Here is a 23,711-nt window from a genome sequence, read left to right as displayed (position 1 = left end):
ATTTCGAACCTGAATGAAGGTATTCAAAAGGAAAAATACTCATGGCGGCCATAATGATAGAAAGTAAATAATGTTCTCTCATTTTTCATCACTTTTCAAAAAGTAGCTCAAGGTTATAAAAAAAAGACTGAAACAGCGCGTGCATTAGAGGACGAAGTTCAACTTTAAGTAATTAAATAATTTATTTCAGTTGCAAGAGCATTGTGAAAATGGCAGTTATATCGATTTTGGCAGACAACCAATATCTAGTGGCGGGAAAATAATTCCATAATACAATAAATGAAATTCTATTAGAATATTATACAATATTCTGTACATTTGTATGAAATAAATTTCAAACATTTGACAAGAGTTATTATCTTTCAGATAATGAAATTTGTAGCCAAGTTTATTTCAGTAAAATTTATGTTTCTAGAAAATATTATTCCCGCAATACGATGAATAAATTTCTATTTATTTTCTACTGGTGTTTTGTGCAATTAAAAAATAATTTCGAAATATTTGGTACAGCAGAATTATCTTATGGATTTTGTGACCTATATTTAAGCTTAACATGTTAAAATTTTTCCTAACCTAGAGTAAAAAAAAAATGACTAACATTAACAAAAAATATTTGATCTCCAGATTTGCATGAAAAATTCAATTTATTAACAGCACTTGATAACAAGAACATTAAAGATATAAAGAAAACGAAGAAATTAATTACCTGCTTCCTCATATATTATCTGTATTTTAAGTAATGTAAGAAAATTTTATATAATTTACATGTTTTGCATAACATATTCTGAAACAAAAAATAAACCATAAACTCCCATCTTATTAAAATAAACATGAATCGAATGAAATTAGAACCTGAATGTGAATAAATATGGAGATAATGGATTAGATTAAACTGTAATTAACTGGTTTGAAATAAATATTTATATCTCATTTTTTATATAATTTTTCATTTAAAAAAAATTGGAAAAAAGTGAAGAAAGCTTTTTCTGTTGACATGATTTATCGCTATTGGCCGATGCTCCTTTTATAAGCTATACTGTTGCCTATTTTTTATTTTTTTTCCTTCATATAAGATGATAATACGAAAACAGAAAAGAAAGTATTGAAATTCACTTCTAAATTTGAATTAAGTTTAATATCTATAGTCAGAAAACATAATTTTAAAATTGTCTATTATTTGTATGACTGCCTATCAGTCTGCGAATATGATAATTCATAAAAAGAACTGCTAGACACATGGTTTTTCCATTAAGATTGCAAATTTGCATCAATTTTTTGATCGCGTTTATCCAAGCATAGGCTGTCTGTCCATCCATGTGTATAAGACTACAAAAAGTCACTATCACAACCAGTTAGACAAATTTACTGTAGTCTTAACACCAAAAGCATATATCTATATAAAACTTTGGAAGTAGAATTCACTAATCAGTCAAATTAAAAACGTAACCTCTCAAGACACATTACAGATTTTCTTTACAATTCGAATCTAAATCCGCCATATTGTGACAGTATTCAAGAAAGACCAAAAAAGAATACTCTTGCTGATGACTTTTTGAACGACGAACTGTTTCTCTTTTTTTCATCATTCCTTTTATTCACGCAAACGCTCCCAAATGTACATAAAAAATTACACCGTTTCGAAGAATATAACAAATTAATAATAACAGAGCAAATTAGCAAATCAGTTTTGTAGAATTGTTTAAATTTTTAATGTCTTTGCATTCTCTGAACAATACAAATGAAATCTCTTCCAATTAAATAAACATAATTTAAAATAACAATGAGAGATTTCATATGCGTAAAATCTAAATAATACTACGGAGCCCAGCATCTGGGTAGAAATATATATATATACATATTTCCTGAAAAAAAAGAGAACTATTTTTCTGTTTTGTACCTACATTTACAAAATCGTTTTAAATTCCCCATTAATTAATGTTCCAGACAGCGTTTAGACATACGCCAATATTTAATTTCCTTTTGAGCAAAATGTTGGCGCACGCTTTTCCGAATTTAAATAAGCAGACTTTCGTCATGATATACAATTGCTGGATATTATAACGGATGTAATAATGCATATTGCGACTCTATGTAGTATAATTGCCTGCTTGTAATTATCGCCAAATCGTGCCAAGCCTTTGTTCAAAGATTGAAGAGATATGTTCCATATTGTATATCAAACTATTTTTAGAATTAATTCTCATTGAGTTGATAGAAGATAAATATAGACATAAAATTAAAAGTTATTGTTTGGAATATCATTAGGCTTAAGTTAGTAAAAGCAACTATTGATATAAATTTTAAAGTTATTGTTTGGAATATCATCAAGCTTAAGTTAGTAAAAGCAACTATTGATATAAAATTAAAAGCTACTTGCTGGAATGTCGTCAGGCTTAAATTAGTGAACGGTAACGATGGATATAAAATTAAAATCTACTTCCTGAAAATCGTCAGGAAAATCGTTAGTGAAAACATCTATAGATACAAATTAAAAACTATATGCTTGGAATATCAACAGGCTTAAATTAGTGAAAATATATATACATATAAAATTAAAAGATGCATGCTTGATGTATCGTCAGGCTTAGAAAAAGTAACTATTGATATAAAATTCAAAGTTACTTGCCTGGAATATCATCAGGCTTAGGTTCTTTCGGCTTGATTCCAAAAGAATATTGTGGAGTGGAATCTAAAACTTTTTTCATGCTCTTATCAGGGTCGTAAGCTCCAGGAGCTGTAAGGTTTAAATAATAAATGTTAGTTGTTGAAGAAACTGTTGGAAATTGTATTACTCGTTATATTATATGAGGAATTTTTTAGTAGCATGCATTAAAAGAGAAGTAAATTTAAAAGAAAGAGCGATGATTTGCTATCCTTGAAATGCACAGGCTTAATCAAACATTCATATGAAAATATTTTCTTCAGATGTTTGATAAAGTTGAAAATATTAGCAAAACCAAACGTCACAAAAAATGTTAATGATTTTTTTCCAAAAATTATAGGTTTTATTTCAAAAAGATTTTAATGTGTTCGTTATACTTATAGCAATATAGCAAAAACTTTTACAAAAATAATACTCTAAACAGAAATTCTGTTCTTTAAATTATTTATAACTGAGCCAAACTTTTAAAAAAATTAAGATGCATTTTAGCGGTTTCTGTTAATGAATAATGCTTTCTGCATCAAGCAAAAAGTATTATTCTTTATTCATCGAAACTAATCGAATTTTTATTTCATCTTTTTTTTTCCATTTATCAGAAGTAAACGTTTTCACATGTTTTTCATTCATCGAAGGAAAAACATGTTGCTTTCCAACTGACAATCATGGATTCAATATCATTCATTCCAAAATTTTCAGTTTCAACGAAAATAAAGAGCTGGAAATATTTAAGGAGTGTTTAATAAAAGTTTAAATTACAACCAAACTGTAAACAAACACTTCATTTTTTAAGATTTTATGCCACATAAACAAGAATCAAAATGCACAGTTGATGTTCTTGTGCACTTTTGGATATATGGATTGGATTGGTAATGAGCAATTTTCTATGCATGGTTCAGAAAAAATCTCTGTAATATTAACATTTTAAAGTCAGATGAGCTAACTTCTTTTCTTCTTTAATCAGTTAATTTAATTTCTTTAAAAATTCTGTATAAAATTTCCTAATTTAGAAATGAAATCCAGAGCATTGAAAGATATTTTGAAGCAATATACATTTGAATAAGAGTAAATGATATTACTCTTATTAATATTGTTATTACTCTATTATATTAAGGGCAATAATAGAGTAATATAATATAACATTGTAATAATAAAAATATTACAACGCATATAAATTTTAAAGCGCATCCACGACAACGATCTTTTCAACAGATTAACAGATCTTTTCAACAATTAATAACAGATTAAGAAATGTCGTGCTGCCATCTATTGATTAAAATAGTAAATAATTTATTATTTGTAATAATTCTCAATTCAAAAATCTTATTGAGAATTTTTAATTAATAAGTTTTTAGCAGTTTTAATAACCGGAGTTACTGATTATAATGTTTAAAATAAATTTATGCAGATTAACTAAAATCACTGACACAGAACAGAACAAAAGTCATATTAGACTGTGCTGCCGAACACTTATAGTTAATAGGGGTATGCGTGTTAGCCTCTGTCTCTAATAAATAGGTTATCTGGATTAAAAATTTGAATGAATAGATATTTGTTTTCAGTTATACACGAAGAGAAAATTATTAGTTTACAACTGTTACAGGTTTAGTTTTATCCAGACATTAAAATATACCTGGAATATCATCTGGCTTTGGTTCTTTATGTTTGATGCGGAACGAATACCTTGGCGTAGAATCGAGTATAGCTTTCATACTTTTTTCTGGTTCATAAGCACCAGGCGCTAGAAGTTAAAAATACTTCTAAATTAAAAACTGAAAAATTTAATCTATTTTTTTAAAGCCAGTATAGAAAATGTTAGATGTTATTTAATTTAGAGATTTAAAAGTTTAACCTCTGTTTTTGGTATACCTGGGACATTTTCTGGCTTTGGTTCTTTATGTTTGATGCGAAATGAATACCTTGGCGTAGAATCGAGTACAGCTTTCATACTTTTTTCTGGTTCGTAAGCACCAGGCGCTAGAAGTTGAAAATACTTTTGAATTAGAAACTGAAAATTCTAACCCTGTTTGTAATTCCATTATAGAAAAGGGTTAAATATCAACGAATCAAGAATTAAAATTTAAATCTCTATTCTTAAAATACCTGGAACATTATCTGGTTTAGGATCTCTATATTTGATGCGGAACGAATATCTTGGCGTCGAATCGAGTACAGCTTTCATACTTTTTTCTGGTTCATATGCACCAGGGGCTAAAATTTAAAAATACTTCTAAATCAAAAACTGAAAGGTTTAATCTTTTCATAAAGCCAGGGTAGGAAATGGTTAGATGTTATTTCATAAAATAATGAAGTTTTAAACCTGCCCATTTAGTGTACCTGGGACATTTTCTGGCTTTGGTTCTTTGTGTTTGATGCGGAACGAATATCTTGGCGTAGAATCGAGTACAGCTTTCATACTTTTTTCTGGTTCATAAGCACCAGGAGCTATATTTTACAGAAATAAATTTCTTAAATTCGTAGCGAAATTTACATTTGTAAACTAAAACAGTAAACCAGAGTGTCTACCATGTTCTAAGAAAGAAATTAAATTGTGACTTCTTAAGAATTTCCGTTAATGCTATTTTATTAGTCTAAGTATTTGTGAATAATAAATTTCGAAAAAAAAGTATATTAGAAATAACTAAAAAAGTTTTCTAATTTCGATTACTTGAAATATTACTCATGACATTTCAGATAAATTTATTCATCGTAAAATTCACAAAATGAATGTTAATTGTGGATCCAAAATGTCGGATTTAAAGTATAATATTCATACATGAACTGACCCATGAATTACAAAGAAATTTCTAATGCATTCTAAATTTCATTGACAAAATTCATTGTTCTTAAATGGATGCGAGACCTTAAATTATTTCTTCGTGTATTCCCCAACTACTTCACTACACTCTGCCTCTAAGTATGGCACACGAATTTGCTACTTTTTCGTGACTTTTGCAACTGAAAGTTGAATTCGTGACTTCCGGGACTTCATGGCCGGTAGACACTCTGTAAATGATTAATTGGTTGTTTAATTCAAAATAAAATAATTTTACAAGTCTAAATTGTGTATATATACCTGGAACATCATCTGGCTTCGGTTCTTTGTATTTGATTCGGAACGAATATCTTGGTGTTGAATCAAGTACAGCCTTTATACTCTTTTCTGGTTCATAAGCACCAGGAGCTGTAAATTCAGATCACCAATTATTTCAAAACTTACTAAAAAGTCATTCAAATAGAATGGTGAAGATTTATTTTTAATTATTTAAATCTATTTTCTGTATCTTAAGGTATAAATATACCTGGAATATCATCTGGCTTTGGTTCTTTGTATTTGATGCGGAAAGAATACCTTGGTGTGGAATCAAGCACAGCTTTCATGCTTTTTTCAGGTTCATAGGCTCCAGGAGCTGGAACATTTTAGGTTTTTTTTTAAATTTCTCTTGTGGTTTCTTTATTAATTAAAATATTTAATCAGTAAAATAATATAAAATATTAATGAAGTATAAAATTGTTAAACTTTTCAGCTTAAATTGATGTTAGTAAAAATGCTTCTGTCAAGTTTCTGAATCTTGTGAATACAAAAGGTGATCGATAAAGTCCTTTAAATTCAAAATGGTCCCTTTAAATTCTGATAAGCCCTTTAAATTCTCTTTAAATAAGTCCTTTAAATTCTCGTAAAGCAGAGAAACAACATATATCTAGGCTACAGAGCACCTAGTGTCAAAATAAGGAAATTGCAAAAAATAACTAAAAAAATATAGGAGATAGGCCAAAAATTTCAATCGGAAAAATGTACATCATAATAAAAATACAGAAAAAAATTTAGTTATCCATAAAATTATTTAAAATTTAGTTATCTATAAAATATATTTCTGTTTGCAATGTGCATGACTTGATTGAAAAGATAATTATTCTAATTATTATATACTATTTTATAATATCCATATCATCTTGTATATTATTTAGTATATTTTCAGTGTTATTCTGTATGCTTTTTAATTGAATTAATAAATTCAGCTAATTCGTTTCAATGGACGGAATTCATGATTTTCTCTTCTAATATCTAGAAAATGAAGTTCAAATCTGTTCCGTCATTAAACCTTATTTTAGAAAACAGATTTACACTCAGAAATTAGTAAATTATCTTAATCAACCTACATTATCTAAAGATTTGAAAGTTGAAAATGTACGAACATTAAGTCCAAAATTGTTCCATCAGTAAACTTCCTTTTAGAGAACAGATTTACAATCAGAAATTTATAAATTATCTTAATCAACCTCGTTATCTAAAGTTGAAAATGTAAATAACATTAAGTTCAAAATTGTTCTCTCATTAAACCTCACTTACAATCAGAAATTGTCTTAATCAACCTAAGTTATCTAAAGATTTGAAAGCTGAAAATGTTTCTAAACTGAATTTCGATTTATTCGCTGATATCTGACAAATTTTATTTTAGTCAAAAAATTACACTTCTGTATAAATAAAGAATTTAAATAGAAAATCATAAAATCAGGCATAGTTTTTTCTTTTTCAGATGTAGTTTTTAAGTGTAACAGTAAACTCTTTAAGACATAAACATTTAGCACTTGAAAAGTAAGCAATTATAATTTGATTAAAAGTATCGGAATATAAAATAGAGAAAGTGCGTGCTGTTTTAAGAAAGCATAGTGATAAAAGAAGTGAAAGATTTATTCCGCAATTTGACTCAAAGTTCATTTTTAATAGTCTGAAATAAATAGAAACTCAATCTACAGAATTTTTTTAAGAAAGCGATATTAGGGTAAACAACAACTAAATTTTTAATCACACTTTGCTTAATTTGGAATAATAACAGCGGCAGCAAAAGACCACGGGGTTTGAACCTGTAAAGACTGATAAAAGCAGGTTCAGCTGTTTAAAAAAAGTATCAGAAAAAACAGAGCAAACTATTTTATTATACATCAGAATACCAGTTAAAAAATTACAAAATAGCTGTATTAAACCCCGAAAAGAAATATAATTTTTAACAAAGCTTGTTGAAACCATTCATTTTCCATAAATACTGCCCAGCAAATCTCAGAGATTTTATTTCAAACTGGAGAAACATGGACAAATACTCTATTAGTCGGGGAAAAAATTCTTCTAAGGCTGCCTATAAGACAATGTGCAAAAGCAAGAATAAAGCAAAAAAAAGTTGTAATATAAAGCCTTTCAATTACTTGTATACTTTTTCTGTGAGACAAATAGTAACAATAATAAAAAAAAAAATCTTAATAAAAATAATAAAACAAATCTCTGGATAAGTGAAAGCTACTGTAAATATGAAATAAATAAAATTTTGCAAAAAGCCTAAGAAATATATTACTTAGTTTTGGGAACTAAAAAAGGGTGTATTCTATCTTTAAATATTGGAATTTGTCAGATACATTTGAAATTTTCTATTTTTTTGGCATTGTAAACCCTTAAAACAAATGTAGAATATTTCCAAATGAATGGATTACTCAGTCTCTAGTTCAGAAACTGTAGAACATTTTGATAAATTATTATTCCAAATTTGATCCAAAATTATGTTATGGATTTCAATTTAAAACATTTTTCATAAGAAAATTTTATCAAAATATAAAATTTGAGAAAATAGCGTTTAAACACATAAAATAGATTTAAAATGTGCATAATGCAAATATAGATGTCAGTGTAACTTCCCAAATAATGGACTTAGAAACAAATTTTAAACGGATATCTGAAGAAGATAGATCAGAAATTCAAAATATTATACAAGAAATTTGATATTTTCACAAAAAAAATCGACTTTTGAACATAATCACCTACATTAACTATTTTTTTAACGGGATAGTAAAAAAAGTAAGGCAAAAAATCTGTAAAATAATTTAAAATTAAAAATAACTGATAAATTTAATTAGTTTCGGACAATATTTTGTTACTGGTGGTTTGTTTATTTTTAATAATAGAATCAATTCACTAAATTCACAGTTTCATGATTTCAGTAAGCCTACGTGATTTTTTACTTCCACTTCTATTATCCCAGTGAAAATAGAGTTCAAAGCATTTTAACCCTACACTGCATCATGTTGCCATTTGGCTACACTGGCGATTTGTCATCTTCATGACCAGAAAAATGTAGCCATGAGGCAACACTGTGCATTAAAAGTAAGTTTGGACTTCTTTGATTCAGTTATCACCATTTATTCTCAATAGATGGCGGTAGGTGTCCGTGGATAACAGTAAATGGAGACATAGCAGTAGACTTTTGCAATCACATAAATGGCCATATTTTGAAATTTTTATTTACTATTAAATGTTTTCCTAGGTCCATTAAAAAAATCATATGCATAAAATGAACTATTAAAATTCGTTTATTAGGCTTTTTATGATAAAGCGAATATTTAAAAAAAATTTAAGCCACAATATGTATCTGTAGCCATTTGGCAACATCATGCAGGAAGGATGCGATGAACAATTCAACTCAACACTGTAGTTCAGAAAGCATGTGCTTTGTTTATACTACTTATGTTACATTTTGTCTTTCTTTTTTGTCTTTGCAGTTTTAATTATGAGTTTTGTGATATAATTAGAAGCAATTTATTTTTTCTTTGAAATTCTATAAGCTAGAATAATGGAAGAGCATAGGTCTGTTTACTTTGTTGATACAGATGGTAAAAAGAAATTATTGACAGATGAAATATGGAATGCTCTTTCGAGTGGAAGCGATGATGATTTTGATGATAGCGATGAAGATCCTACATTTAATCCTAATGTTCTCTTCAATAGAAATTCAGAAGATATTTCTGACAATAACAATGATTCTGAATCATCTGAAAATGAAGTGAATATTCAAAACGAAAGTTCGACTTCAGGTAACAAGACATTAGAGGAAAAAAGTAAGAAAGTTAAAAAGGAAAAAATTAAACTTGTATGGAAGAAAAAGTCTTTGCAAGTAAATCCTGAAATCATAACTTTCAGTGGAGATACACAGTTACCTCAAAATATTTTGAATTTGGAAACACCTTATGAGTTTTTTTCATATTTTTTTCATCCGGATCTCATAACATTTATTTCTGAACAAACTATTCTATATAGTGTACAACAGACACCTGAGAAACCTCTGAATGTAACATCATCTGATATAAGAAAATATTTGGGAATTTGTATATTGAGTTCTGTATCAAGTGTTAAAGATTTTAGATTGTACTGGAATCCTGCTGTTGGAATATCTCTCATTCAAAATTCTATGCCCGTTAACGAATTTGAAAAAATAAGAAGATATCTTCATTTCAATGACAATAATGCATTTTCAACTGATTTGCAAGGAGGCCAGGATAAGTTTTTCAAACTGAGACCTTTGATTGATGAACTTCAAAAATCTTTCCTTTCCATTCCTATGGAAGAATGTTTATGTGTCGATGAACAAATGTGTGCTACTAAAGCTAGACACCATTTAAAACAGTATATGCCTGACAAGCCCCATAAATACGGTTACAAACTCTTCATTTTGAGTGGAGTATCCGGATTTGCATACAATTTCGAGATTTATGGTGGCAAAGAACTTGATGTTGCTAATATACTTCAAGAGCCTGATTTAGGAGCTAGTAGTAATGTAGTTATTAGATTAACTCGTCCTGTTCAAGAAAATGTTAATCACAAACTTTACTTTGACAATTATTACACTTCTATTCCTCTGCAAGTATATTTGAAGAAAAAGGGAATTTTATCTCTTGGAACTATTAGAAGAAATAGAATTCCAGACTGCAAACTTCCAACTGAAAGGGAGCTGAAGTTACAAGTTCGTGGATCCATCACTGAATTTGTGGCTGAATATGATGGCTGTGAACTGTCAAATGTATCATGGAAAGACAATAAAACTGTCACAATGCTCTCTACATTTGCTGGTACAAACCCGGTAAGTGAAGTACAGCGCTTTGACAGGAAACAAAAATGTCATGTAAAAGTAAATTGCCCTTACGTTATAAAAACTTACAACAAGCACATGGGAGGTGTGGACTTACTTGACAGTTTGATTGGAAGGTATAAAATAATAATGCGAAGCAAAAAGTGGTATTTTCGGTTGTTTTATCATTTATTAGACCTGACGATTATCAATGCTTGGTTGCTGTATAAGAGAGTGCACAAACAAAAGCGTAACAGTGAAAAGCCTATGAAACTTGTTACTTTTAGATTGCAGTTAGCAGAAACTTTGTGCTTACATGGACAAGTAAAATCACTAAAAAGAGGGAGACCATCAAGTGCAGAGGAAACAGTTGGAAAACAATCAAAAAAAGCTTGTCGAAAAGAGCCTCCAAAAGATATTAGATTTGACAGAATTGATCACTGGCCAGAGCATTCTACAAATAAACAAACGATGTAAAATGTTGAATTGTAAAGGATTTACAAGAGTACAGTGCATGAAATGCTCAATTCCTCTATGTTTTTATAAAGAGAAGAACTGTTTTAGAGACTATCATTTACAGTAATTTTTCTCTCTGGAATGCATGGTGTAGCCATTTGGCACAGTTTGTTTTTTTATTTTTTATGCTTAACTGCATGATGTTGCCACTTGGCAACAAACTAACATTTAATTAAAAAATAATGAAAATTTAGACTTAATTTTTTTTTAATATTTTTTCATGTTTTATCATTACACTCTATTACATATATATTTTTTTCAAGGAAAAATAAAAAATCATGCAGTGTAGGGTTAAAACCTATTAAAAATAAATTACTGATAACTAGCTACTAGTGATAAACAAGCAACTGATAAACTAGCTACAGATGATGTACTCGCCTGGAAAATCGTCAGGCTTGGGCTCTTTATATTTTATACGAAAGGAATAGCTGGGTGCATTTTCAAGCGCCATCTTCGAGCTTTTCTCTGGCTCGTAAGCACCAGGAGCTACAAGTTAACAGTCGGGGGAAAAAGAAGAAGAAAGGCAAGCTCTTGAAGTTAGAAATGAGACAATAACTTTTTGAAGCATCGAAATGTATATTTAATAAAAGCAAATGATAATTTAAAAGATAAGCTTACTTTTAATAGCGAGCATAATAAGCAATCTGAAAGAAAGAATAAAGAATGAAAGAAAGAAGCTTACTTTAAAAGAAAACATGATTAAAATGAAGATAACAACTTTAGGGAGAGAAAAGAATACATTATGATAGTTACCTGAATGATTTTTAATTGGCTTTGAATGCAAATGTTAAATATTTTTCAGTAAAAGCTTTAACAATGAAATCAAGCTGTTGAAATTCTGCAATACTCGGTAAACGTTACAACAAATGCTACTTCGTGAATATGTAAATAACAATACTGTTTTGTTTAGAACTAGCCACCAATGGCGACTAGCTTGTTTGCTCAGAATATTGGCTCTCTTGGTTATTAAACTATTATTATAGAATCATTCATATAAATTTTCACATTATTTTATAAGATTGAAAAATATGAATTTAATAAAATCAATAAGAGAGCAATGCTGTTTTATTTAAAACAGCATTGCTCTCTTAGTGGTAGCACCATCTTCCGTATCTAGTCGAGATCTAGTGGATTTGATAGTTAAATAATCGAATTCAAGACCACAGAAAAACATTAAAACTTTCTTAATTTTTAACACAGCGTTTGGACTGAAAAGGCTAGTTCGCCAAATTTCCACAAGACTTTAGACATCGATTAAAACTTTAGATTTATATAAAAAACATACAAACATTCATCTTTATATAAATAGGTAACTTATCATATACTTTCAACTTAATGTAAAACAAAATTATATTAGAGAAAAACAACATACAAGTTAAAACAGAAAAATCAAATAGGAAAGAAAATCTCATTCCCCCCCCATTTTTTCAAAATTCGAAATTTTCTGGTTATAAAAATAAAAAAAATTTAAAAAAAATCTCATTTTCTATCCGTTTTAAACTATTCGCATGCAATATCTATGCAACTAATGCATATCAAAGATAAGCATTAAATGTGAAATTAATTAAATAACAACTGTGAAAAATACAAAACTGCAATTTTTGTGTACGGAATGTTTAAAGTTACAATGGTATAACTGACTTTTTTAAAAAAAAAATAATTTAAAAAATATAATCATTTGTACAAATTTATTTCCATTCAATTTAAACTTTAACTTTAGGTTAAATCACACTGATCGCATTTTAAATAATTGTTTCATTACAAAATATCCAAAGGAAATTATATTTAGCACTTGTAAGAAAATAATGATTTCAGTAATGAAAAAAGTTTTCGCATATTCACTAATAAATGTGATGATGTTTTGAAATGGTTTTTGTTTTAAACCCGTTTTTCCCAACCGACTGAATTCTAAATTTGACACAGAAATACAATTGCAATCCGTGAACCACATATTAAAATTATATATTACACATATTTACGTCACTGCGTTATTGAGTTATCGCCTTTACATGCTTCTGAAAGTACAGACCGACAGACGTTCAACCCCCATGTTGGATTTGGCTCAAAATTTGATAGTTGTCTACATTATAGTATACCGGATTTTATCCATTTGGTTCTCTTCAGTTTGTAACTATTGTGTAACTTATATTTGAACAGCCGGACTGACATACTTCTTATGAATGGATTTCGTTCAAAATCTGATTTTTTCCCTACAAATTTAGTGTTAAACCATAAACCAAATTTCAATCATCTAGCTGAAAATGTTCTTGAACATTGTTACAGAAAAACAGTTTCCAAAAATGTTGTTTTCGAACTCAGCTAGGTGTAAAGCGTAGGAATTCGTCCAAATATAGAGTTCGAATTTTTTCAATGATTTGAATAACTTATCTATATTTCATATACGAGAAAGTAATAAAAAACAAAATTCATCAAACACAACTCCATTAATCATTATTTTTTACTTTTCGTATAAACAAATCTAAGCATCCCAATCATTTTATAAATTACAAAGATCATTTATCATTAGCATACATAATACCCCTCATTCAATTGTAAACACTTTTAAACATGAAATGTAATAAATAAATTTAAGCTTCTAAATTAAGAAATAAATAATTATTTCAATGAAGAAAGATAAGGCAAAATTCAATGAAATCGACATTAACCATCATTTTTAATTTTCCTGTTTTTATATCGAAACAATCTATAGCATCAAAATCATTTTATAAATTTCATCAGTCCTTTCTCACTAGCAATGTACAACATCCTTCATTTAATATAAAATATTGCAAGTATGACATGTAATTAATAAATATAGGTTCCTAACTTGAAAATCGTATAAATTGATTCATTAGAGTTGACTTTAGAAAAGCTTATTACAACACATGTCAATATCAAATAACTAATTTATCATCAAAATTCAAAACACGTTCAATTGTTACATGTTTTTAGTTAACACAGCGCCAAATCATCCATTCACAGCCAATTAGGTATCAATTCCAGCCCAAGAGATATGAATGGTTACTCTAAACTAGGAGTGCCTCTTCATTAGAAATTCAGATGCTTACGTTAGATTACACATCCGATAAGCAAGCAAAATTTCCTTTATATCGCCAAAGATCGTCTTTTCCGCGTTCAAGGGTCGATTTTAACCTAATTTGGCAACGAAAATTTATTATATCCTTAAGCGACAGAGGTCGGCTTTTAAGTTCAGGCGTGAAGTAATGGTTATGTTTATTTTAAAGCCCTTGTGTCAGAGTGTTGTAATAATTATTTGTTTTTTTAATTAATTCATAATTTACATAAAAAAGTAATGAAAAGCGATTTTTTTTTCTAAGCATTTTCAAAAGGGAAAATTAAAATGCAATGCATGATTCTAATTATTTATTTGCTCGTATATGAAGTGAAATTCTTGACATCGTTACAAAACTTAACTTCGATATTTTAATGAATCCTACATATCAAAATTTCTTAATTCATTGTGGCATATGATTTTAAAGAAAATAAAAACTCCCATTGCGCATTTTTACTATAAAAAAGTAGAAAAAGGATTCATTTCGATTACTCAACTTAAAACATTACTCAAAATAAGAGGGGAAAAAATAATAAAATTTCAATAGCTTTTCTTTTCCAGGGTAGGAAACATATGTAAATCCCACCACTTCACAATTTCAAAATTTGTATATAATATAAAATAACTTGTTTTTCATAATAAAATTATTTACTCACTCTAATAAAATAATGAATATCGTTATGAAAGACAAAATTTCACTACATCACACAATGCCTCAACTTTAACCACAGCATACAACTTACTGATAGACTTCGATTGTGTCAATATTTTTTTTTACTTATTTACGTATCTACCATTGGTGACACATTAATCAGTATAGCACTGCCAATTAAAAGAAAAAATTTTAATAAAATATTGCCAATATAGACTGAATGACTATGAACAATTCGAGGTGGATTGAAATAAATCTCACCATGTATAAAAAGACAAACAAATGATGGGACAATTTTTTAACGCACCTAGCCCCAAAAATTAAGACAGAAATATCCATTTTTGTAGTTATATCTTTCGTATGCCAATAAATACGATGACTAAAAGCAAAATCTGATTTATACATGAAATTTGTGATTTATATACCAAAATCTTATAATATTCTCTCTCTCTTTACGCAACAACATAGAGATTCTCAGAAAATCAAGTTTCTCTGTAAGTGTTTCTAGCGAGAGAAAGAAAAAAAAAATTCTTTAGCTGGAAGAAAAAGTGTCACTTCTAAACTGGATTCAATTTCTATCTGACAATAGCAGTGATGTCTGCCCACTGAAGGAAATTACAACTAAGGACTTTCTACACTCGTAGTTTAGAGAGAAATGATTGGCATCTTCGTGTAGCAGTGTTTGTTGACTGTTACAACCGGTGTCAAATATTTGGTGAAATCCGTAAATAATAAGTCTTTATTACCCATCTTTGAGCATGTGAACAAGATAACACAAAAGCGCAATCAACTATAGAGATAAAATTTGTTTTATGCTTATATTATCGGAATAAGAGATCTGCATCAAAATTCTGGACTAAATCTGTCAACGAGTTCGCTGTAATTTGGTTTGTTTGATCCTAAGCAAGCCGATGCGAAAATTTAACTAGCCACTTTCTTGCTAGGTACCTTAAATGCTACTTTCTTGCTCGGATAATGCCTTTATTGCGCATCCTCTAATAAAGGCATTATACACATACTTATTCCCCCATAAAATTGTTCTTGAGCAAGACTGTGAACGCCTTGAGTGCTCAGATATTTATTTTCAGAGTCCCGCGCACTGATTTCTTTTCAGAGTTATGTGTTAATGTATTAAAGAAAATCGGTGCTTGTGCATTATTAACCGTATGTCATTGGCGAAAAATAGTAATGAACGCTATTAGCATGCAATCTTCGGCGATTCTTTACTAGAAGGCAGTTAATACAGACATGCTAGAAAACTGAATATGTGTTTTTTCCCGATCGATCAAAACCAAAAATTGCACAGAACCGCAATTATAGACACAAGATCACAAACCGAATTGCATTTACTCAAGTTACTATTAATTATTCCATTTCTATTGGCGTATTTTTTTTCTCGGATTTCGAATGATTCTTCTCATTCTCTTCCTATCCAGGATCCTCGATGACGAGCTAAATTCCAGAGCTATCCGTATCAAATTCCAGAACTATTTTTCTCTTTAGATTCGATCAATAATAGGGAAGGATTCCGAATTCAAATCACAAAAGACATTATCTAAAATCATACCCAAAACGAACTTTTGGAAGGAAACTGAGCAATAAAATCAATTTAACTCAACACTTTTCGACAAAACAAAACCATTAAATATTTTTAAAAATGTATTGCATGATTTCCTAAAGCCACCGGCACCATTTGCATTTGCTAATATCGATACTCCCCAAGCTATCACGCGCGCAAATTCTACTTCTTAAAGCTTCGTCACACCCTACTGTTGAGCTCTTTGTTCCACTTCTTCCCAGAAACTTCATAACTTTGGTCCAAAAAGATATTATTCCACACCCGAGCGGCGGAAATCGTAAATATAGATATGCCGTGAAACCTTCTGTTCGTTCTCCTTGCAAGGATAACAAAGCAGGGTGTGGTCTCAGAGTAAGCGATGTCCTGGCGTGAGAGCTGTCCTGCGAAAAGATCACTAATGAAATAGTGGGCTCGGGCCATTAGGGCTGATCATGGATTCGCAAGGTCGGTAAGCAAACACGCTAACGGCCCCATTCGTTATGCTCACGAAACGACATCAAGAATAGAGAAGAACTGTCATTTTTTCGCTACAGACTAACAGTCAAGGTGGCCTTTTGGAATATATAGCCAGCATTGTTTGATAAAAGCAGTCTGGAACGACAGTCGTATTCCCTGAACAGATGATGAATGGCAGGATTTTTTTTTTTTTTTAACTTAGCATAGATGAACAAAAAAGATGTCACTTTGTTATATGGAACAAAGTAAAAGTTCAACCACGCTCATCTGTATCTCATTTTTCTTTTTTTGTAAAATTCTGCTTTTTGTTGAAATTTTCATCTGTCAAATTCAATAAAAGAATAGAGTCAAAATTTTTGTTAGGAGAAGACTTTCAGTAAGTTAAATTTCCTTATGAATGGTTGACCTTCGCCTTTTATGAAATCGTCAAGAATTCTATACATTTTAGGGTATACACTCTTGCAGAATTGTGAAATATAAAGGATGACAAGACAGAAAAAGTATACAAAGTATACAAGACAGGTATACAAAGACAGAAAATTAAAAGGAGAAAAAACAGACAGATTATTGAAATCGTATAAGATTTTTCCTAACACTAAACATACCAACACTTAATACATACCTATTTCTACCATAGGGGATCAAAATGACCGGACTTAATGTTTCCTGATTGAACGTATGAAATATGAATTTTAGAAAGGAAATAAACAAATTAACTTCATTATAATTAAATTAAATTGTATATTATCAATTTCTATGTATTACAAACACAAGGAATAAGAATTTTTAATTCATTGCTTATCGCATTTTTTATATATACAGGGTGTTTCCATCGTACATTTTCCTCAAACATATTTTTCACACTTAGAACCATTTTGACGGGTTTTATTTTCGTTACAATATCCTATTTGACATGTCTTACGTTGAAAAGAATCTGTAATAGATTTAGGCATCGACCGTTTTGTGCTTGCTCTTTCTTTTGGTTGTTCATGGGCTTCTCGAAAATCGGTGGCAAGTTCTACTGCTAAGAGAAGTAAAAAATCTTGTTATCGAGATATTTTCGTCTGTCGCTTGCTTGTACAAAATCCAGGTATTTAAGTCAACTAAATCAATGTGCAACTAACTGAATACAGTACGTTGAATACGCATTACATCATAAATTCTGATCCGATAACCTTATAGAGCAATAAATTGTTTTCCTGGTCAAATGACCGGTTGTGGTAATTAACGGTATACGATAATTATTACTCAAAATAAACAAAATACAGATTAAAAAATAATAGAATATTAACTGTAATAATTCTTAGAAAAAGTCATGAAGTCAAATGTGCAAAAGCGATAAGATGATGTGCGCATTTTCGATGCAAAAATTCATAATCGGTCATTTGACGGTCATGGTATGTTTAGTGTTAAAAATAGAAAACCTCAATCAGTACAAAAATAAATGTCACTTAAAAATCAGTATAAGTAAAACAAAAAGTATTTTATTATTAATAAGGCAAAATTTCAAAACTCCTAGGAAAAATCGAAAAACTCAACAAAATCTAGTATCATAGTTGGATTTCGATTCATAACAAAACATGACTACAATCCAATTAATGATCTAATCCAATCCTATTTAATACAGGAGGAAATTAATCCCGATACATCTAAATATGGCCCTGTTACAGAAACACAAATACAAACACCTACGTTAAATTTTTGTCTATGTTCAACAACCACCATAAATAAATATAAACGGAAAAAGGCTATTCAGTTTAGTTATGGACAATCCAATTAATTTTTCTGGTTTCTAGATCACTTCCTTTTTCAGCAAACATTGATGCCAAAACAACAAACGCTTTTGAAATGTTTTTGAAACTTATTTCTCATCAAGCTTTCCATTCAGAATAAAAAATTAGAATTCTTATTATGTAAAAAAAAAAAAAAAGGCGATGAATGTAAGATGGAACAGATAGTTCTAATTAGAGGTAAGAGTTGCGGTAAGAACAAGGTCAGTTTCATAATCAATGAAACAGTTTTGAAAAATTATCTAATTCACATTTGCTAAAGAGAATTATCTGATCGCGATCTCAGGGAGAACAACCTGCAGACGAGATCCACTCCATTAAGCCTTCTGTTTAATGGGCGGAATGAAGAACGAGATAGATAATTGCTCGCCATTATATGTATACAGTTCTGAGTTTTGATTTATGTAAATGTCTAAATTTATTACTTCGTACTTAATAACAAAATTCACAAATATTTTTTTTCAACAGCATTAAAAGTTTATCTGTTAAGTATCTCTTTTTATGAAAGAAAAACTGATTTTCCTTTTAAAAACATACACATATATATTTTTTAATCAAAAATATCTTCGGGAAATTTGAAAAGTGTATTATTCATACGCGCGATATTTGAACATTTTTCTTTGCATATTCCTTCTATGAAATAAAACAAAAAAAAATTAAAACACGTTTTTTAATGGGAAATTTTTTCAATAAAGAAATCAAAACACGTAGACAATTAATAACTAAGAAAATTAATTTAAAAGACTAAGAAAAAATTAATAAATGCAATTATTCGCTAAAGTTTCATTAATATTTTAAAACACGATAACTTGATTTTAACAAGATCAGCTCCTTCACAAACTATCTCAAATAAAATTAACAACTTGTAATTATTACTACTCAAAAATTTGTCATACACACAGGCCTTAAGATTTTCAAAATTCTAAATTACTACTCTATGCAATTCCGAATAGAGATTAAAATTATTTGCATTCTTTAAGTAATAAAATAGGAAGCATAGATTAAGCAATTAATGGATGGTAAAAAAAATGAAATATAATTATTTGATAGACTTTTTCTAATTTTCTTAAATAAGATTAATGACATTTATCAAGCTTAGCAACTCATTAAAGATCCCAAAAAATTAAGAACTTTTAATTATTAATTCTGAGGAATTTGCCAAACATGAGGGTGTTTAAAATTTTCGTCCCCTCAGATTACTAATCCTCGCAAATCCAAATGGAAATCAACACTAATAATTCGATAAACAGTAAATCCCTTCAGTCATTTTCAATCATCATTTTGATATGATTAGAAATAGATTTGTTCATTAAAGGTAAATAGTATCGAATTTCTTTTTCAGCTGATAAAACAATTCTGTTATTTAATATACTCTTAATTTCCCCGATCTTTAAAAAGAATTCCCAGAAAAAGCGGTATATGACCGAAAATACATCTTTAATATATCTTTTTCTTGATTTACAACAGACGCTACTTAAAATCATTCGAACTTAAGACCATAAAAAATAAATTTCAAGTTTCAAAATAAAATTTGATTTTAGGTTTTACTTTTTATTTACATAAAATATATGTAAATATATATGTAAAAATATATTTATATATAAAAATATATGCAATAAAATATATGTATTTTTTCCACATTATATAAATTTACGGTAAATGCAATAAACTGGTGATTATGTATAATTACCAGCATCATTATCACCAATGATGATTATTCATAATCACCAATATGTAAAATAGTGATTATTCATAATCATCAATGAGTTTAGAGTGATTATTCATAATTACTGATAAGTTTAGTAGTGATTATAAATAATCACCGGTTATTATTCATAATCACATTTACTGTAACATATACAGTAATAATAGGAACAGAAACGGGTATATTGTGCTTCATTTACAATTTTTATAGCCCATTTGTATGAAACTAGTGCTGAAAAATATAAATCTGATTTCTAATCAATGTGACTTATGATCTATAAATCGAAACAGTCGTCGAAAATAAAAGAGGATTTGTATTTTAAATAACAGCTCATTTTCATACATTATTCGAAAACAATTCGTCTAATCTTCAGGAAATCACAATTATTATTAACATAAACGCATATCCAATTTCATTTTGGCTTACCTGGAATGTTGTCCGGCTTGGGGTCCTTTCCTTTGTGGCCGAAAGAGAAGGCGGGTGACTTGTGGAGCACAATTCTCCTCTGGGGGGTGTACTCGCCAGGAGCAGGGGTCTTGAATGGCTGGGGGGATTTGGTCCGGCCCGAGATAGTCTTGCCCTGTTGCGCTTCCTTGCCGGTGCGCCGGACACCGGATACGTTGTAGCTGCCCGGACCCGGAGTCACGAACTTTGATTTCTCTTCATGTCTGCATGATAATAAACATTATAATCAGTGGCAACTCAAAATGTCAACACGGTAAAGACTAAGAAATGTTGCATTTAATTAAGAAACTACAAACCATAAAATTAAAGCATTTATGACACTAACTTGCAAAGTATATATTTACTGAAATATTTATTTAGAGCACGTCAATGCTGCTCATCTAAAACACAACTGAGCAAAAAACTAAAATTCTAAATTATTTTAGTTTTCTTCATAAAAACTTTTAGGGGTATGTTTACATTTAATTGCTAAGTTCCTTGCTTTTATATCTTATTGATATTTTTGATTTTATAATCTGATAATCGCCTCATAGTGGTTTGATTTGATTTGATTTAGTTGTGGTTTTGCTTGGATTTGAATTCAGAAATATTTTGTCTAGTAAATTAATATTTTGTTCATTATTTTCTAATTTTTATGTCGTTGATTTATTTATATTAATTCTTGTTCTTCAAAAAAACCTCAATTTCTTGGGATTTTCGGGTCACGAGAAATCAATATTTCGACGAAATCAGATCCTCACAGAAAAAAACCCTGGTTTGAATCCCTGCCTGAGGGTGACCTTCGATAAAGTCTTTAGGCCGGATTCGTCATTTCTAACATTTTTTATTCCATTTTATTTAATTTTGTTTTTCAATTTAAAGTTAATATTTATTTCTAATTTGGTTGTGTTCTAATTAAATAATTTCGACTATAATGCATTTAAAAATTATTGAAAAAGCTAAGCAGGATTTAGTTTTAAATCCTAATTCAGGACATTTCGTGAAATAAAACTCTTTTTAAAAAGAATTTGCATAATTTCATAGATTTCTTTCAACAGTCATAAAACATGTTAAAACATGTTTCATGTCAAACATATCATTTAATCTGGGAAATCATTATTAATCACATATTTACTGCTCATAGTATTACGTCATAGTTCAAAATATAACGTCATCTAATTGCAATTTTTACATAGCTGAATGACATGCGCAGTTTTGTTTATATGCAATTAGAAAGTCACCTGAACTAACTTTATTAATGAATTTATAAATTTATTGCTTTGTCAATATAATTACTTTAGTATTAAAGATTCTTGAAGCAGTAAAACAATCTTGGAACTTTGATATAAGTATTCTATTAAGCATCAAATAGAAACTATTTCATTCTTGATTGAAAATTCGTTTCATTCATTTTTGTTTGAATATTTCTTATAAAACTCATATATTTCCAATCATAAAATCTGACCAAAACTTTTAAGCACATTTTGTAAAACCCCATCAAATTAAGTAAATATCACTTACTTCCCAGCAAAGGTGAACGCTGGAGACTTTGACCTGGTAACGTCAACTTTTCTTTGGACACCTGAAATAAAACATGGCGCATAAGTTGAAGTCTTTATACAAATTTAACTTTTTTCTAAGTAAATAATAAATTTTTTTCTCATAAGCATGGAATATATTTATTTTTTTTATCCTAGATCAAACTATAAACTCTTTCACTCTGATTTGATTGTTGTTGTTTTTAAATCCGTGAATAGCTTTCGTTACTATATTGATTTAAATAAGTTTTTTGAAAATAATGAACTTAAATATTGTTTTTAACACTCATATTTCAGAAAATATTTCTCTAATATATTCATAATTTATTCATTGAAAAATCGAGTTAACAGACATAAAGTTATCACTAAACCGATAATATAATTGAACTTGGGTGATTCTCAGCTGACTGACATCCAAAAAAGTTATTTAAAATATAGGTCTAAGAATGAATACAGAAAGAGAAAACAATTATTTTCAAAATAAAAAAGTGAACAACACTTTATTTTTAGTAAGAAAAAGTTTTATTATTAATAAAAACCTTAAGTTATTTTAATAAATAAACTGTTATTAATTATAATAAGGAATGTATATAATTCTAATAATATATATTTCAATAAATAACTAATTTTAATAAATAAACAATATACAACTACTGAATATATTAATAAATATATTTTACAATTAATTATCAGAAAAAGCTTTCAATGTAAAAAGTATTACTCATATCTAACAAGTTCAAAGCTTTTAAAAGTTCAAAAATTTTTATCATATTTTTTAATTAATACAATGTACAACAGTAAATTTCTCGAAAAAATAAAATTATTTAATAGTGTCTATGCGACTCAAGAAAAGGGCTTATTTAATTAGCGGTTACATTTTAATAAATTAATTGTTATTAATTATAATTTTAAAAGTATATAATTTTAATAATATATATTTCAATAAATAAATAATATACAACAACTGCTGAATATATTAATAAATATATTTTGCAATAAATTATAAAACAAGTTTTCAAGATAAAAAGTATAACTCATATCTAAAATAATAAAAAGTTCAAAAAGTTCAAAAGTGTTTAGAGTATTTTTAATTAATAGATAGAGCAGCAATAAATTTCTCGAATGAATAAAATTATCCAGTAATGCCTATGAGACTGAAGAAATGGACGTATTAAATTAGAGGTTTCAATATTTTTAATTTTGACTCCAAATTAATCACAATAAATATCTATCTATTTATAAATATCTAATATCTGCAACCATATTTTAATATTATGTTACTCAGTATACGACAGAACGAAAAAAATTCACATTATTAAAAACTTAGAACACAGATAAGCTATATTCCTCTATTTAATCCTTTGCTGCCAACTGAAAACAACAAATAATTTCAGGAAAAAAATAATCAAT

General features: G+C 28.7%; 1 protein-coding gene across 23 annotated transcripts in view; it reads right to left on the bottom strand.

Annotated features, from left to right (window-relative positions):
- The window catches only part of LOC129987820 (sperm-tail PG-rich repeat-containing protein 2-like), a 103,688-nt gene that overhangs the window by 39,737 nt on the left and 40,240 nt on the right, over nucleotides 1-23,711 (bottom strand). For 13 of the 23 annotated variants that reach the window (XM_056095762.1, XM_056095764.1, XM_056095763.1 and 10 more), the window contains exons 3-11: nucleotides 22,285-22,345; nucleotides 20,746-20,987; nucleotides 5,962-6,069; nucleotides 5,736-5,843; nucleotides 4,997-5,104; nucleotides 4,763-4,870; nucleotides 4,529-4,636; nucleotides 4,293-4,400; nucleotides 2,627-2,734 (exon numbers count right to left, since the gene is read on the bottom strand). In XM_056095762.1, coding sequence (XP_055951737.1) covers nucleotides 2,627-2,734; nucleotides 4,293-4,400; nucleotides 4,529-4,636; nucleotides 4,763-4,870; nucleotides 4,997-5,104; nucleotides 5,736-5,843; nucleotides 5,962-6,069; nucleotides 20,746-20,987; nucleotides 22,285-22,345 — 1,059 coding nt within the window. The remainder of the gene's footprint in view (nucleotides 1-2,626; nucleotides 2,735-4,292; nucleotides 4,401-4,528; nucleotides 4,637-4,762; nucleotides 4,871-4,996; nucleotides 5,105-5,735; nucleotides 5,844-5,961; nucleotides 6,070-20,745; nucleotides 20,988-22,284; nucleotides 22,346-23,711) is intronic. The other 10 variants (XM_056095769.1, XM_056095773.1, XM_056095777.1 and 7 more) reach the window with 7 other exon arrangements.

The sequence above is a fragment of the Argiope bruennichi genome, chromosome 10 (assembly GCF_947563725.1).
Source record: "Argiope bruennichi chromosome 10, qqArgBrue1.1, whole genome shotgun sequence".
Lineage (NCBI taxonomy): Eukaryota > Metazoa > Arthropoda > Arachnida > Araneae > Araneidae > Argiope > Argiope bruennichi.
Note: the sequence above shows the minus strand (reverse complement) of the source record. Positions and strands in the feature narration are given on the sequence as shown.